The sequence below is a fragment of the Bombina bombina genome, chromosome 6 (assembly GCF_027579735.1).
Source record: "Bombina bombina isolate aBomBom1 chromosome 6, aBomBom1.pri, whole genome shotgun sequence".
Taxonomy (NCBI): Eukaryota; Metazoa; Chordata; class Amphibia; order Anura; family Bombinatoridae; genus Bombina; species Bombina bombina.
In genome coordinates, this window is record NC_069504.1 from 476,021,354 (window position 1) to 476,040,175 (window position 18,822).

The window sequence follows — 18,822 nt, forward strand, 5'->3', positions numbered from 1 at the left end:
AAGTGGTCCTCCAGACAGCTGAAGTCTTCATCCAGACGGCATCTTCTATCTTCATCCATCCGGCGCGGAGCGGCTCCATCTTCAAGACATCCGGCGCGGAGCATCCTCTTCTTTCCATGGCTAACGACGAATGAAGGTTCCTTTAAATGACGTCATCCAAGGTGGCGCCCCTTGTATTCCGATTGGCTGATAGAATTCTATCAGTGAATACTAATTAAAGGTGAAAAAATCCTATTGGCAGATGCAATCAGCCAATAGGATTGAGCTTCAATCCTATTGGCTGATCCAATCAGCCAATAGGATTGAGCTTGCATTCTATTGGCTGATTGGAACAGCCAATAGAATGTGAGCTCAATCCTATTGGCTGATTGCATCAGCCAATAGGATTTTTTCACCTTTAATTCCGATTGGCTGATAGAATTCTATCAGCCAATCGGAATTCAAAGGAACACCTACTTGGATGATGTAATTTAAAGGAACCTTCATTCATCGTTAGCCGTGGAAAGAAGAGGATGCTCCGCGCCGGATGTCTTGAAGATGGAGCCGCTCCGCGCCGGATGGATGAAGATAGAAGATGCTGTCTGCATGAAGACTTCTGCCCGTCTGGAGGACCACTTCTGCTGGCTTGGATGAAGACTTCTCCCGGCTTCGTTGTGGACTTCTTGCTGCTTGGATGAAGACTTCTCCCACTTTCGTTGAGGATAGATGTCCGGTCTTCAAAACTGTAAGTGGATCTTCAGGGGTTAGTGTTAGGTTTTTTTAAGGGTTATTGGGGGGGTTTATTTTTAGGTTAGGGTTTGGGCACTTGAAAAAGAGATAAATGTCCTTTTAAGGGCAATGCCCATGCAAATGCCCTTTTCAGGGCAATGGGGAGCTTAGGTTTTTTTAGTTAGGAGGGCTGGTTGTGTGGGTAGTGGGTTTTACTGTTGGGTGGTTGTTTGCATTTTTTTTACAGGTAAAAGAGATGATTTCTTTGGGGCAATGCCCCGCAAAAGGCCCTTTTAAGGGCTATTGGTAGTTTAGTTTAGGCTAGGGTTTTTTTTTATTTTGGGGGGGCTTTTTTATTTTGATAGGGCTATTAGATTAGGTGTAATTAGTTTAAATATCTGATAATTTATTTTTTTATTTTGTGTAATTTAGTGTTGTTTTTTTTTGTAATTTAGTTAATTGTATTTAATTTAGGTAATTGATTTAATTGTAGTGTAAGGTTAAGTGTGTAAGACAGGTTAGGTTTTATTTTACAGGTAAATTTGTATTTATTTTAGCTATGTAGTTAGTAAATAGTTAATAACTATTTACTAACTAATCTACCTAGTTAAAATAAATACAAACTTGCCTGTGAAATAAAAATAAAACCTAATCTAGCTACAATGTAACTATTAGTTATATTGTAGCTAGCTTAGGGTTTATTTTATAGGTAAGTATTTAGTTTTAAATAGGAATTATTTAGTTATTAATAGTAGGTTTTATTTAGATTTATTTTAATTATATTAAAGTTGGGGGGTATTAGGGGTAGATTTAGGGTTAGGTTTAGGGGTTAAAATGTTTATTATAGTGGCGGCGATGTCCAGAGCGGCAGATTAAGGGTTAAGAAATGTAGGTAGGTGGTGGCGACGTTGGGGGCGGCAGATTAGAGGTTAATAATATTTAACTAGTGTTTGCGATGCGGGAGTGCAGCGGTTTAGGAGTTAATATGTTTATTATAGTGGCGGCAATGTCGGGGGCAGCAGATTGGGGGTTAATCATTTTATTTTAGTGTTTGCGATGCGGGAGGGTGGCAGTTTAGGGGTTAATAGGTAGTTTATGGGTGTTAGTGTACTTTTATTTTTTTTTATTTTTTTTTATTGAGGTTATTAAATGGTACAAAAATGAGATATACATGTAATACATCTGTTCAATGGCACTTCTTTCAATTAAGACAATGAGATATGGTACAAAAATATTGTAAACAGATATCACAGTAGTTATAACAATAAACAATCAAAACTGAAACCTCTTTTTTGAGTACTACCATATAATAATATACACTAAGATACGATATAAGTCTCTCTCAAGTTTCCTTGTGCCACTCAAGGACCACACTATTTTATAATTATCTGTAAAGAGAATATGATAAGTAGTAGTTTAGAATCAAGAAGCTTTAGCTCAATTTGGGGGTAGTATTGAAAATTGTGGGAAGAAATTTTAAACTCAGCTGATAAGTGGTGCTAATAGATTTTGTTAACCAAGGTGAGAAACATTTAGATTGACATATTATAACAGTTGAAGAGTTATTATGAAATGTATAAGTACAGAGAATAGGACGGGTTGCAGTATAGACGAGATAAACCGCCTCAGCAGTCCTCCTAGTCAAGGAGGCACATTATTTGGTGGGGGGGGGAGGTGAGTACTCAAGCATAGCAGATAATAAGAACTAATGTAAATAGATTACTCAATGTTCAATGTGCGTAGGAAAAAAAAAAAGAAGCTCCAAACTAATTAAACCAAGAATCATCCATGTTGCATGAAGTACTTAATGAGGGTACGAACTACAAAAGCTAAGTGTGCACAGTTTGTTGTATATGAACCATCAGTCAAACATATAAGAGACAAACAGACAAAGAATACAACAGTTTCTCAACGCCATAAGGAGGCGTTTCATATTTTGGTTCACAGCCTTAAGGACAAAACAGTTAAAGCAATAAATGTGGGTAGCGTCCTCTACTATGGACATATGAAAATAGGCAATATCCAAAAAAACATAATTTATGCTTACCTGATAAATTTATTTCTCTTGTAGTGTGTTCAGTCCACGGGTCATCCATTACTTATGGGATATATTCTCCTTCCCAACAGGAAGTTGCAAGAGGATCACCCAAGCAGAGCTGCTATATAGCTCCTCCCCTCACATGTCATATCCAGTCATTCGACCGAAACAAGACGAGAAAGGAGAAACTATAGGGTGCAGTGGTGACTGGAGTTATAATTTAAAATTTAGAACCTGCCTCAAAAAGACAGGGCGGGCCGTGGACTGAACACACTACAAGAGAAATAAATTTATCAGGTAAGCATAAATTATGTTTTCTCTTGTTAAGTGTGTTCAGTCCACGGGTCATCCATTACTTATGGGATACCAGTACCAAAGCTAAAGTACACGGATGATGGGAGGGACAAGGCAGGAACATTAAACAGAAGGAACCACTGCCTGTAGAACCTTTCTCCCAAAAGCAGCCTCCGAAGAAGCAAAAGTGTCAAATTTGTAAAATTTGGAAAAAGTATGAAGTGAAGACCAAGTTGCAGCCTTGCAAATCTGTTCAACAGAGGCCTCATTCTTAAAGGCCCAGGTGGAAGCCACAGCTCTAGTGGAATGAGCTGTAATTCTTTCAGGAGGCTGCTGTCCAGCAGTCTCATAGGCTAAACGTATTATGCTACGAAGCCAAAAAGAGAGAGAGTTAGCCGAAGCCTTTTGACCTCTCCTCTGTCTAGAGTAAACGACAAACAGAGAAGAAGTTTGCCGAAAATCTTTAGTTGCCTGTAAGTAGAACTTCAGGGCACGGACCACGTCTAGATTATGCAAAAGACATTCCTTCTTTGAAGAAGGATTAGGACATAATGATGGAACAACAATCTCTTGATTGATATTACTGTTAGAAACAACCTTAGGTAAAAACCCAGGTTTAGTACGCAGGACTACCTTGTCTGAATGAAAGATCAGATAAGGAGAATCACAATGTAAGGCAGATAACTCAGAGACTCTTCGAGCCGAGGAAATAGCCATCAAAAACAGAACTTTCCAAGATAAAAGCTTAATATCAATGGAATGAAGGGGTTCAAACAGAACACCCTGAAGAACTTTAAGAACCAAGTTTAAGCTCCACGGTGGAGCAACAGCTTTAAACACAGGCTTAATCCTAGCCAAAGCCTGACAAAAAGCCTGTACGTCTGGATTCTCTGCCAGACGTTTGTGTAAAAGAATAGACAGAGCAGAAATCTGTCCCTTTAGCGAACTAGCGGATAAACCCTTTTCTAAACCCTCTTGTAGAAAAGCCAATATCCTAGGAATCCTAACCTTACTCCATGAGTAACTCTTGGATTCACACCAATATAAATATTTACGCCATATCTTATGGTAAATTTTTCTGGTCACAGGTTTCCGAGCCTGTATTAATGTATCAATAACCGACTCCGAGAAACCACGCTTCGATAGAATCAAGCGTTCAATCTCCATGCAGTCAGCCTCAGAGAAATTAGGTTTGGATGGTTGAAAGGACCCTGAATTAGAAGGTCCTGCCTCAGAGGTAGAGACCATGGTGGACAGGACGACATGTCCACTAGGTCTGCATACCAGGTCCTGCGTGGCCACGCAGGCGCTATCAGAATCACTGATGCTCTCTCCTGTTTGATCTTGGCAATCAGTCGAGGCAGTAGCGGAAAAGGTGGAAACACATAAGCCATGTTGAAAACCCAAGGGGCTGCTAGTGCATCTATCAGCACCGCTCCCGGGTCCCTGGACCTGGATCCGTAGCACGGAAGCATGGCGTTCTGGCGAGATGCCATGAGATCCAGTTCCGGTTTGCCCCAACGAAGAATCAGTTGAGCAAATATCTCCGGATGAAGTTCCCACTCCCCCGGATGAAAAGTCTGGCGACTTAGAAAGTCCGCCTCCCAGTTCTCCACGCCTGGGATGTAGATCTCTGACAGGTGGCAAGAGTGAGACTCTGCCCAGCGAATTATCTTTGAGACTTCTAACATCGCTAGGGAACTCCTGGTTCCTCCTTGATGATTGATGTAAGCTACAGTCGTGATGTTGTCCGACTGAAACCTGATGAACCTCAGTGTTGCTAACTGAGGCCAAGCTAGGAGAGCATTGAATATTGCTCTTAATTCCAGAATGTTTATTGGAAGGAGTTTCTCCTCCTGAGTCCACGATCCCTGAGCCTTTAGGGAGTTCCAGACTGCGCCCCAGCCTAGCAGGCTGGCATCTGTTGTTACAATCGTCCAATCTGGTCTGCGAAAGGTCATTCCTTTGGACAGATGAACCCGAGACAACCACCAGAGAAGAGAATCCCTGGTCTCCTGGTCCAGATACAGTAAAGGGATCAGATCTGAGTAATCCCCATTCCACTGACTTAGCATGCATAATTGCAGCGGTCTGAGATGCAGGCGCGCAAATGGCACTATGTCCATTGCCGCGACCATTAAGCCGATTACTTCCATGCACTGAGCTACTGATGGGCTTGGAATGAAATGAAGGACACGGCAAGCATTTAGAAGTTTTGATAACCTAGCCTCCGTCAGGTAAATCTTCATCTCTACCGAATCTATAAGAGTCCCTAGGAAAGGGACCCTTGTGAGTGGAAACAGAGAACTCTTTTCCATGTTCACTTTCCACCCATGCGACCTCAGAAATGCTAGAACTATCTCTGTATGAGATTTTGCATTTTGAAAACTTGACGCTTGTATCAGAATGTCGTCTAGGTACGGAGCCATCGCTATGCCTCGCGGTCTTAGTACCGCCAGAAGCGAACCCAGAATCTTTGTAAAAATTCTCTGAGCCGTAGCTAACCCGAAGGGAAGAGCTACAAACTGGTAATGCCTGTCTAGAAAGGCAAACCTTAGGTACCGATAATGATCCTTGTGAATCGGTATGTGGCATCCTTTAAGTCCACTGTGGTCATATATTGACCCTCTTGGATCATGGGTAGGATGGTCCGAATGGTTTCCATCTTGAACAATGGAACCCTTAGGAATTTGTTTAAGATTTTTAAGTCTAAGATTGGTCTAAAGGTTCCCTCTTTTTTGGGAACCACAAACAGATTTGAGTAAAACCCTTGCCCTTGTTCCGTTCGCGGAACTGGGTGGATCACTCCCATCACTAAGAGGTCTTGTACACATTGTAGAATATGCCTCTTTCTTTACTAGGTTTGATAACCTTGACAGATGAAACCTCCCTTGTGGAGGAGAAGTTTTGAAATCCAGAAGGTATCCCTGAGATATAATCTCCAACGTCCAGGGATCCTGTACATCTCTTGCCCAGGCCTGGGCGAAGAGAGAAAGTCTGCCCCCCACTAATGTCAGCAATAATTTCCTTCAAGCCGGGCCCGAATAAGGTCTGCCCTTTTAAAGGAATATTCAGTAGTTTAGATTTAGAAGTTACATCTGATGACCAGGATTTAAGCCATAGCGCTCTGCGCGCCTGTATGGCGAATCCGGAATTCTTAGCCGTAAGTTTGGTTAAATGTACTACTGCATCCGAAACAAACGCATTAGCTAGCTTAAGCGTTCTAAGCTTGCTCAAAGTCTCATCCAATGGTGCTGTGCGAATCGCCTCTTCCAGAGACTCAAACCAGAATGCCGCTGCAGCAGTGACAGGTGCAATGCATGCAAGAGGCTGTAATATAAAACCTTGTTGAACAAACATTTTCTTAAGGTAACCCTCTAATTTTTTATCCATTGGATCTGAGAAAGCACAACTATCCTCCACCGGGATAGTGGTACGCTTGGCTAAAGTAGAAACTGCTCCCTCCACCTTAGGGACCGTCTGCCATAAGTCTCGTGTGGCGGCGTTTATAGGGAACATTTTTCTAAATATCGGAGGAGGGGAAAAGGGCACACCAGGTCTATCCCACTCCTTGCTAATAATTTCTGTAAGCCTTTTTGGTATAGGAAAAACGTCGGTACACACCGGTACCGCATAGTATTTATCCAGCCTACATAATTTCTCTGGGATTGCCACAGTGTCACAATCATTCAGAGCCGCTAACACCTCCCCTAGCAACACGCGGAGGTTCTCAAGCTTAAATTTAAAATTTGAAATTTCTGAATCCGGTCTCCCCGAATCAGAACCGTCACCCACAGAATGAAGCTCTCCGTCCTCATGTTCTGCAAATGGTGACGCAGTATCAGACATGGCTCTCGTGTCATCGGCGCGCTCTGTCCTTATCCCAGAGCTATCGCGCTTGCCTCTTAACTCGGGCATATTGTATAATACTTCTTTCATAACATTAGCCATATCATGTAAAGTGATTTGTAAGTGCCTTGATGTACTTGGCGCCTCAATCTCACGCACCTCCCGAGCGGGAGACGAAGGTACTGACACGTGAGGAGAGTTAGACGGCATAACTTCCCCCTCGTTGTCTGGTGATAATTTCTTTATCGGTACAGATTGACTTTTATTCAAAGTAATATCAATACAATTGGTACACATATTTCTATTGGGCTCCACATCGGCTTTTGAACATAATGAACAAGCAGATTCCTCTGTATCAGACATGTTTAAACAGACTAGCAATGAAGCTAGCAAGCTTGGAAATTACTTTCAATAAGTTTACAAGCAATATAAAAAACGCTGCAGCGCTTTTAAAAACACAGTTGAATAACAAAGAACTAATTCAGTTATAGTCAACAATTCTTAACGGTAAATGTATTAATTAGCAGAGGATTGCACCCATTAGCAAAAGGATGATTAACCCCTCAATACCCAAAAACGGATATCAAATTAAGATTTAACGCTTTTATCACAGTCAAACACACTGTCACAGGTCTGCTGTGACTGATTACCTCCCTCAAAAATGAATTTTGAAGACCCCTGAGCTCTCTAGAGACGTCCTGGATCAAGGAAGAAGAAGCAGGAAGACTGTGCTAGAATTTTAACTGCGCAACAAGGCGCTAAAAAAGGCCCCTCCCACTCATATTACAACAGTGGGAGACCTGATGTAACGGTTTCTATGCAGAAAAATACATTAGCCATGTGGAAAAAAATCATGCCCAAAAGGATTTATCACCAAAGTACCTCACAAAACGAATAACATGCCAGTAAACGTTTTAAAAACAAACTTTTTCAATGTCATGCAAAGTTATCACTAAGCCTGCTACCAGTCGCTTCCACTGCAGATAAGGCTTAAGCATTATTTCAGTATTAACAGTATTTTCTCAGTCAAATTCTAGTCCCTAGAAAATAACTCGACTGCGCATACATTTATCAGCCTGATACCAGTCGCTACTACTGCATTTAAGGTTGTACTTACATCATATGGGTAACAGCAGTGTTTTCTTAGTCAATTCCATTCCCAGAAAATATTGTACTGCACATACCTCATTTGCGGGGGACCCCGCATGCTATTCCCATTTTCTGAAGTTACCCCACTCCTCAGAATGTCGAGAACAGCCAGTGGATCTTAGTTACGCCTACTAAGATCATAGAAAACGCAGGCAGATTCTTCTTCCAAATACTGCCTGAGATAGAAAAACAGCACACTCCGGTGCCATTTAAAATAACAAACTTTTGATTGAAGAATAATTAAGTAAAAACTCCAACTCCTCTTGCGACCTCCTTCTTTGTTGAGGGTTGCAAGAGAATGACTGGATATGACATGTGAGGGGAGGAGCTATATAGCAGCTCTGCTTGGGTGATCCTCTTGCAACTTCCTGTTGGGAAGGAGAATATATCCCATAAGTAATGGATGACCCGTGGACTGAACACACTTAACAAGAGAAATACTTACTTGAACCTTCTCACTAACTCTCTCTAAAATACTCAAGGTAATCTAGTTGCTACAATTACACAGGCTTTGAGAGATCACACAGGGAGATCACTACTCCATAAAATGTTGAGCAGGTGAGATCATTGATTAACATATAGTAACCTGCTGCATGCGAGTTCCTATGCTGGACTAATGCTAAGTAGGTGGGAGCAATGGGTAACATATGACAATCAACTTTATGTGAACTTGTGAGTTGAACTCTGAGAATGGTAAATTATATCTCTGTAGAGCACCCTGTTTGGTAATTAGAACAAGACAAGAACTGATGCAGTATACAGCAGGACCCTACAAACCTATATGTCAAATATATTGGGAGAGACAGCTGTGGGGATATTGTAGAGAACGTGCAAGGGAAATGTATTAAATGTACCCTATTCAACTAAATGAGAACTTTTGCAAACCCTGAGAGTATGCACGCAGGGGATACATAGAGCAGGCAGTATAGATAATTCACTAACATTTTCAAGATTATATAGGAGTAATCAAAAGCTAAACCTAGAGGTAGGTAAATATAAACATAGGTCTAGAACAGTAACCTACACAGAAAAACAGGCTGTTGGGGGATTAATACCTATTAGGGCAGTAATTAGGGGGACAGCCAAATGTTTCCAACCTGAGTTTATCATGAAATGGCTGTTGTAATGTGGAAAGCAGTCAATAGAAGTGTCCCGAGCTAAATTAAAAAAAAGGGTATTCTGCAAGGGAGCCACTTTATCCAATTCCGCATTTCTGCCAAAATTTAGGGACATCACATTGGAGCCTTGATGTTACAAAGTGTGCAAGGATTCTTTTTCCAGCAGTAGGAGCCATGTTGTGGAACCGGGATTCGATTGAGAACAGAACCAGCTGCGCTCTCACCGTTACCTTCTCAGAAGCCTGTTCCAGGAGTGCCTGCAACTCGACAACACCATGACCCAGCAGGGCAGACCTCTCATCTGGCAACCCGCCGGCGGCACACGGGGTAGATGGCTGAACGGCAAGAAGGTTAGTATGTCTATTGAAAGCTTGAGCCGTTGGATCTGTAAAAGTTGACCTCTTCAGAAAAGCCGAGCTAGAGACTAGCCGATAGTCCCACGTGGTTCCGTGTTCTCCTGTCGGCTGACTGATGTTTGTAGGGGTGGCAGGTAGCAATGGCGGGGGCCCTTCCGCCCTGCCACCTCCGCCATGCGCTCTGATAGCATTGGGCTCTAGGGGTATAATTGTCTCTTGCAAGGTACCCAGAAAGGCTAATCGGTACTCCCGCAGCAGTGAGCCAATCACTTCTAGAATGGCGGCGGGGGTCACCATTGCTCTCTGTATATAGTAGGTACTGTCGGAGTAGCCGAGGCTAAGAGGTGACATTGCGATCACTAATCCGGGTGTTGTAGTATTGAACAAACGTGGAGTATCTCACCTCGGGAAAGTCTCAGAAATATAGACACATGAGTTTCAAATGGCGCCTCTCAGACCTAGCGGTAGTTTGCCCTGTGAGTTTCTTGGCAAGCAGATGCAAAAGGTTCCCATTCATATTTCCACTGCCACATGGTGCTAGTTTCATAGGAGGTGCTTTCGCTAAAAAGATTATATGTTCCTGGGGTAAATTACCCTAAATTATTAAACATTTTTAAGCTTGTTTTCAGGAGCTTCAAGGATCTGCGTCTTGTCTCATTGCATGTTGGCTCCGCCCCCCCGTTAGTGTACTTTTTAGCACTTTAGTTATGAGTTTTATGTTACAGCTTTGTATCATAAAACTCATAACTACTGACTTTAGATTGCATTACGAATTTTGCGGGATAGGCTGTACCGCTCACTTTTTAGCCTCCCAGAAAAAACTTGTAATATCGGTGCTATGGAAGTCCCATTGAAAAAAGACTTTACGCAAATTGCGTAAGTTATTTTGCGTTACGGCCAAAAAAAGTGTGCGGTACAGCTTTTTTGACAAGACTCGTAATAGCAGTGGTAGTGAAAAAGCAGCGTTATAACCCATAACGCTGCTTTTTCACTCATAACGCAAAACTTTTAATCTAGCCGAAAGATAGCAAGTGAACGAAGAAAAATTGATAATTGGAGTAAATTAGAAAGTTGCTTAAAATTGCATGCTCTATCTGAATCATGAAAGAAAAAAATTGGGTTCAGTGTCCCTTTAAGTATAGTCCTTGCACTGTCAAAGGATATATAATTGTCAAAGGATGTGTGAAAACAAGCAAATGGAATTGCACTGTAGGCAGCAAGCATCAGACCTAAAACTTCCATGCATTAAGCTACAGTAGGATTGGATAGAGGCTGAAGATTCATACAAGTAGAATGCAATTTTTTTCCCCTTTGATCTGACAAGGAAAGTCTCATTGTCATTGAGTCTATAATGACTCCTAGAAAGGCAACTTTGGTTTGAGGAGATAGAGAGCTCTTTTAAACATTGACTCTCCAGCCATGGTTGTGAAGAAACAACCAAATAGCATTCCCAGAACTTTCTTAAAAATTCTTGGCACAGTAACCAGACCAAATCGAATAGCTACAAACAGATTTTTTTTTTCTCCAAGAAAGCAAAACGAAGGAACTGAAGATGATCCTTGTGAATAGGGATATGGAAACCATCCTTCATATCTATTGTAGACATAAATTGCCCTTTTTTGACCAGAGGAAGAATAGTCTGAAATGTTTACATTTGAAGGTAGGATCTCTTAGAGATTTGTTTGGAGTGTTTAAATGTAGAAATGGTCTGAAAGTCCCCTCTTTCTTCTGAACTATAAACAGATTGAAGTAAAAATCTGGCCTGTTCTTGAAACGGCACTGGAACTATTACTCCCATGAGTTCTAGTTCATGAACAAAATGAAAAAAGGTCTGAGGTTTTAAAGGGTTCCTTGGAACATGGGACAGAAGAAACCTTCCACTTTGAGGCCTTGATCTGAAACTCATTCTGTTTACTCGAAAAATTAAGTTGAGAACCCAAAAATCCTGCACAGATAGAGACCAGGCCTACTGAACAAGGGTTAATATGCCTTCTACAACAAAAGATTATGGATCGGGGGCCGCACCTTCATGCTGACTTAGAAGCGGAAGAAGGTTTTTTTGATTGCTTAGCATTGTTCCATGAAAAGTTAAATTTCTAGGAAGGTCTGGAAGAATCCTGCTTTTGAGAAGGAGGATTTTTGGTTCCTTGATTGACAAAAGGAACAAAAATTATTTTAAAAACTTCTACCTTTACCTGCAGTAACAGTGGAAATAATAGCATCTAAATCAGGCCCAAATAAAGTCTTTCCTTTAAAAGGAAGTGTTAGAAGTCTAGATTTTGAAACCATGTCAGCCAGCCAAATTTGAGCCACAAAGCTCTCCTTGTCAAAATTGACAATGCCATGTTTTTGGCATTTAATTGGATAACGTCAATAATAGCATCACAGAAAATCTTTCAGACAACATTGAAAATCTTCATCAACAATCTGAGCTCTGTCCAGATAAAAAGTTTCACAAAAGGGTAGAAGCTGCTGCCACACAAGCAATAATAATTGCTGGTTTAAATAAATAACCTACTTGAAGAAAGACTAAAATTTTCTGTTCATCGGGTCTTTAAAAGACGTACTATCTTCTAAATGGATAGTAGTTTGTCTCGCAAGAGTAGAAATGGCACCATCCACCTTTGGACTTGTTTCCCAAAGTTCCACACTAGTGTAAAGTAAAGGGAACATCTTCTTGAATGCAGAAGTTAGTTTTAAAGGAAGAACAGGCCTGGACCATTCTTTGGTAATGATTTCTGTTATAGCCTCAGGAAACGGAAAAAATCTTGGTTTAAATATTAAATTCAACTGCTTAAAGGGATGGAAAAGTCCAAATTAAACTTGCAGGATTCAGATAGAGCATGTACTTTTAAGACACTTTTAAATTCACTTCTATTTTCAAATGTGCTTTGTTCTCTTTTGTTGAAAAATAATACATACATATCCTACACTAGTGGGAGCTAGCTGCTGATTACTGCCTATACACCTTTTTCTCTTGTGATTGGCTAACTAGCTGTGTTCACCAGCTGCCAGAAGTGCAATGCTGTTCCTTCAGAAAATGATAACAAGTTAATTAAGTAATTTTGATAAAAGAAGTAAAATGGAAAATTGTTTAAAATGATATGTTCTTTCCAAATCATGAAAGAAAAATTTGGGGTTTCCTGTTCGTTTAATGGATTTCTCTTCAGTAGGTTTTAAATCCTGTACCCCTAATGTACTCAACACCTCCTTCAAAAGAGTTCTTAGATGTTCAGTCTTAAACATAAAGGAGGAGGATTCAGCACCTGTATCAGAAAATTATTCGTGATCATCAGAAAGTACTTCACCCTCAGAAGAGGAATCTGTGGAATTAGAATTTGAGTCTGCAAGTAGTTGTTTAGCAGTTCTGATCCTGAGCTATGCATAAGTGCATGGAACATCAAAGGAAAGCTGCTTATTAGAGACTCTTTTGTGCTTACTTGTTTTTTTTTTGTTTTTTTTTTAAATCTTTATTTTAGAACCAACAAAAGATCATATATACAAAATCAACGCCTAACAAGACAAAAAAATAGTAAAGTCACAAAGAAATAATATAATTAAATTGTCAATGCCTTCACGTTTACCAATGACACTAAACAGGCGTATAGTTATACTCTAACATCACATTGCTAGAATTTTCATATTTTAAAATAAAAAAAACACAAAACAAATAAAAAAAAAGAAAAGGAGAAAAAAAAACAAAAAAAAAACACCCCTGTATTAGTTATACAGCAATTCTTTGAGCCGGACTGCATTCTATAGTCCTAATCCGATTTTCTTTACATCACCTGTATAAAGCTGTCAACATAGTGATACCAAATAACCAACGTAACATAACATCCCTACTTAATCGTGTCTTGGTGATACAATCCTGATTTGCCTAGTAGGGTTAAGTCTAAATAGCGATCAACAGGTAAACTATATGTACCATACCATATCTTTATACTGGATTGGTCTATCCTATTTGGAATAATACAGCGTTACATCCTAACACCATTATATATCTATTACCCTTATCATACACAGAGGGGTAACCTAAATATACCATCCACCTTTGTGGTTGTCTTATGTCTATGAAACCATCCAACTGCTAATTTAGGTAAGTCATTGTGTTTTAAACTAAATTAGTCCATCTATAAATCTCTGGTTGTGCCACTATGTAAAAAAAAAAAGTGCATAAGTGCATGGAACATCAGAGGAAAGCTGCTTATTAGAGACTCTTTTGTGCTTACTTGTAGGAGGCATGGCAGCCAACATCTCAGACACATTGGAACGCACAAAATCTTTAAAACCAGGAGCAAAATCAGAAGAAATCCCTTGTACTGTACAGAGGGAGGACAGACTCCTTTAGAGGTAAGTATAGCATTATACTGTTTAGTATGCATAAGGTGATCCATGCATGAACTACATAATTGAGCTGGAGGAGTGAAAGGAATCAATTTGCAAAAAAGCACAGTTAAATAAATGATCAGATGATCTACCCTCTAAAGCATGAGTAATAATGGGGATAGCTCCAGTATGCTCCATGAAAAATTAATATAGCAAACAAGTAACAAACAAGTAAAAATAAAACAAAAGGCCCAGTATAAAGCCTTATGGGAGACAGGGATGTCTGTATGCAGACTGAGTCTGAGGAATAAGAGTAAAGGAACCCAGTAAGGGACTTATTATTGGTTATTTGTAGAGCACCAACAGATTCCGCAGCGCTATAAACATAGGCGGAAGGAAACATTTATAGGGATCAAACAGGTAGAGGCCCTGCCAAGAGTCGCACTGTTGTAGTCAGCTCTTGAGAAGGTGATCTACAAACAGCTGGGCTCTTAGGCTTACAAGCTAAGGGGGTTCAAGGAGATAGCAATGGAGGAGAGGAACTGATATAAAGAAAGGTTAGTGTAGGTTGTATGCATCCCTGAATAGTAGAGTCTTTAGGGAGCACTTGGCGCTTTCAAAACTAGGGGAGAGTCTTGTGGAGCGAGGCAGAGAGTTCCACAATATGGGAGCCAGTCTGTAGAAGTCCTGTAAACGGGAGTGTGGTGAGGTAACAAGAGAGGAGGAGAGTAGGAGATCATGAGCAGAGCAAAGGGGATGGCAGGGAGAGTATCTGGAGACAAGGTCTGAGATATAGGGGGGAGCAATGCAGTTGAGGGCTTTGTATGTCAGAGTGGGAATTTTGTGTTTAATCCTGGAGGCAAGAGGAAGCCAGTGAAGGGATTGGCAGAGAGATGCAGCAGATGAGGAGCGACGTGTAAGGAAAATGAGCCTGGCAGAGGCAAACATTATGGATTGTAAAGGAGCTAGGTGGCAGCTGGGGAGACCAGAGAGGACAGAGTTGCAGTAATCAAGGTGGGAAAGGATGAAAGAGTGGATCTTAGTTGTGTCTTGTGTAAGGAAATGTCTAATTTTAGAGATTTTTTTTTAGGTGGAAGCGGTAGGATTTAGCAAAAGGACTGAATGTGAGGAGTGAAAGAAAGATCTGAGTCAAGTATGAACCAAAGACATTGGGCATGCGGGGTAGGGATAATGATAGAGTTGTTTACAGTTATAGAGAGATTGAGGGTGGAGATTTTGGAAGAAGGGGGGAAAATAAGGAGCTCAGTTATAGAGAGATTTATCTTGAGGTAGTTAGAGGACATACAGGAAGAGTTGTGAGAAAGACAGTTAGTGACACATGTTAGCAAGGAAGGAGATGGGTCTAGTGCAGAGAAGTAGATTTGGGTGTCATCGGCATACAAAAGATATTGGAACCCGTGGGACTTTATTAGAGAACCTAGTGATAACTTGTAGATTGAGAAGAGAAGGGGACCGAGGACAGAGCCTTGTGGTATGCCAACAGAAAGTGTTGATGGGACAGAGGAGGCCCCAGAGAAGGCTACACTAAAGGTACGGTTTGTCAGGTAGGTAGAGAACCACAAGAGGGCTGTGTCACAAATGCCGAAGGATTGGGGGGGTCAACAGTATCAAAGGCTACGGCAGATCAAGGAGGATAAGCAGAGAAAAGTGGCCTTTTGATTTTTCTGTAAGTAGGTCGTTGGTAACCTGAACAATTGCTGTCTCTGTGGAGTGATGGGGATGAAATCCAGATTGCAGTGGGTCAAGGAGGGAGTTTAATGTAAGGAAATGGGATAGTCATGCATATACTAGCTTTTCAAGAAGCTTTGAGGCAAGAGGGAATAGGAAAATAGGGCGGTAGTTGGATGGGGAGGTTGGATTAAGAGAAGGTTTTTTGAGGATAGGTGTAGAATTAGTAAGGAACTCTGTTATAACACATGACCCCCCAAATAAAATAAATTTGACTCTTGAAATTTTTGATAAGCTTACCCCCTCCTGAGATACAGAAGTACTAACGGAGATGATAGCCATAGTGGGCTGAGGAGAAGCTGACAGGATAGACAGTATGCACTGAACAAAGGCGGGTAGATAGAGAGCCAGAGACAGTAATGTTAATGCGTATGAACTGCGACGCACGCTAACCTGCAACGAGAGAACAAAAACTAGCACGCATCAGTTTTTATTATTGCTTCGTAAAAGCCAGAACACGCTATAAAGCTGTAGTGCACAAAAAAATAGCCCTTTAAGGTATCTGGAGTGTAGAATAAAAAAAGGAAAAGTCGTAGCACGCTATTTATAAAAAAAATAATAATGAAAACTGAGACACACTATGCATCCTTAGAGCGGGAGTGCACTTGTTTCCTCCCAGTCTGCAGGGCACATAGACCATAAGACCACAATACAATTAGCAGGTTTAAGGTAGTTTAGTGTCTCAGTGAAAATGTCTGCTGGCTATGATGTTCCATGTCTCATGTATCTTCTAATAGCATGTGGGCTTTGTGAGTGCCAGTGTAACCTGTGCTACTTACCAGTCTAGCATCCCTACCACTGTGCTTACTGCTGCACAGTAACGGTTTCCAGTGGATAGCCCATCCAGTGTTGAGCACATTACAACAGAGGATATAAATGAAGGAGTATATCGACAAATCAAAAGGAGGAGGCAAGGGACCTGTCCCTGTGACAGACTTGTGGTTAACTCCATCACTGGGAATAATTGTGTCATGACCCCATACTCCAGTCTCCCGTCTGTCTCTTAGTAGCAGCCCTCTCAACGAAGAACCATAAGAGCACCTCAGTTCTTCACCCACCCCCTGGGTGGCAAAGTTTAAACTGGCATACAAGTAAGGTGAAAGGGATAAAGTTCTCTTGAGAGAGTTTTGAGAAACTTTGCCTCCTCCTATTTGCCAGGAGTTAAATCCCAAGCGTAATGGATCGTGGACTCTCACCACCTTATGAAAGAAATAGATTTTTCTTATGGAAAATGCACAACCACTAGCTACAGGGGTTTACTTAGTTTACAGTATAATCAATGTAAGACTTACCCTCCAAAGCAATCTCTGCAATGTTTCCTTCATTTGTAACTTGTTTGGTGAACCAAGCACAAACATCGTTCCATCTGTCTGTGTTTCCATCAGCAAATCCAACTGCTACCACAAGTTTGAGTTCTGTCATGTACATTGGGATCATAATGGGTTCCCGAATCAATAGTTTTCCTTTAACAATAAAATTAGATAGCAAAACAAAACACAGATTATATGCATTTTTTACACTTTCAAAATATTCATTATAAAGTCTTGAGATCATAAAAATACACATTAGTTGTTAAGTTCTCTGAACAATAACATTATAAAGTTTTTTTAATAATAGCTCATAATAACTGTTAAAGTGAATCTAAACTTTCATCAATTAGTGTCCGTTTTTTTAAAATACTATTAAAAACAGGGGCACTTTCATTGACGAAAGTTTACATTGCACCGTATTTTACAAATATTTACCTTTTACTTCTTCAAAGCCGTATCTGCATCCCCTGCCTGCAGGTCCTCTGAAAATACATCACCAATGACGAAACCGGCTTCCTCCAATCAGGGCTTCCCCCCAGAGCGTCCATCTCGTGAGATCCTGCCGTGATTGGAGGAAGACGGTTTCGTTATTGGTGACGTATTTACAGAGGACCTGCAGGCAGGGGATGCCGATCCGGCTTTGAAAAAGTAAAAGGTAAATATTTGTAAAATACGGTCCAATGTAAACTTTCTTCAATGAAAGTGCCTCTGTTTTTCATAGTATTTTTAAAAACTGGGCACTAATTGGTGAAAACGGGCAGTAATTGGTGAAAGTTTACATTCACTTTAAGGTAGAGTCAGTGCAATAAAGGAATAAAATATTACATTTTTAGTTTGGCAACGGTGTCAAAGGTATTAAAACAATTAAACATTCAAACACTAGTACAGGTAGCCCTCAGTTTACGCCGGGGTTAGGTTCCAGAAGGAATGGTTGTAAATCGAAACCGTTGTAAATTGAAACCCAGTTTATAATGTAAGTCAATGGGAAGTGAGGGAGTTAGGTTCCAGGCCCCTCTCAAAATTGTCATAAGTAACACCTAATACATTATTTTTAAAGCTTTGAAATGAAGACTTTAAATGCTATTATATAAAGCCCTGGTAAGACCTCACCTTGAGTTTGGAGTGCAGTTCTGGGGACCGATTGCTAAAAAAGATATTGCAGAACTAGAAAAAGTTCAGAGAAGGGCCACAAAGCTAATAAGGGGATTGGAGAAATTAACCTATGAGGAGAGGCTAGCCAAACTGGGTCTGTTTTCTTTAGAAAAAAGGCGCTTGAGAGGTGACATGATTACTTTAAATAAATATATTCAAGGCCCATATACAGAGATGGCAGAAGCTCTGTTTATTCCAAGAAAATTGTTTCTGACAAGAGGTCATAATTTAAGGTTGGAGGAAAGGAGATTTAATCTCCTGCAACGGAAACGTTTTTTCACTGTAAGAGCAATAAAATTGTGGAACTCATTACCAAAGGAGGTAGTGAATGCCAATACCATAGATACATTTAAAAATAGTCTGGATACATTTCTGTATATAAACAAAATTAATGGATATGAGTGCTAGTATTAAATGGGTCACATTTTAATGAGGTTATTTAAGCTTAACTGGAACTTTTTGAAAGTATTTTAGATTTGTATAGGTTGAACTCGATGGACTTCAGTCTTTTTTCAACCTTATCTACTATGTTATGTGTTTAAACAGCATTATAAACCTAATAAAATAATCACACAACACAGAATATATAATTAAACTAAGTTAAATGAACAAAAACATTTGCTAAACAGCATTAAAAACCTAATAAAATAATCACACAACACAGACTTCACTTGCATTTTTCTGCAAACAGTTCTTTCTATGCATTCCAATCTGGACTGATTAATAGACAGGAAGATCTTGTTCCTTTGAAATCTGCTCAATAGCTCAGA

At 40.4% G+C, this 18,822-nt stretch overlaps 1 protein-coding gene across 1 annotated transcript in view; it reads right to left on the minus strand.

Annotated features, from left to right (window-relative positions):
• Window positions 1–18,822, minus strand: part of LOC128663111 (uncharacterized) — a 197,806-nt gene that overhangs the window by 52,772 nt on the left and 126,212 nt on the right. The window contains exon 4 of the mRNA XM_053717275.1: window positions 16,883–17,053. Coding sequence (XP_053573250.1) covers window positions 16,883–17,053 — 171 coding nt within the window. The remainder of the gene's footprint in view (window positions 1–16,882; window positions 17,054–18,822) is intronic.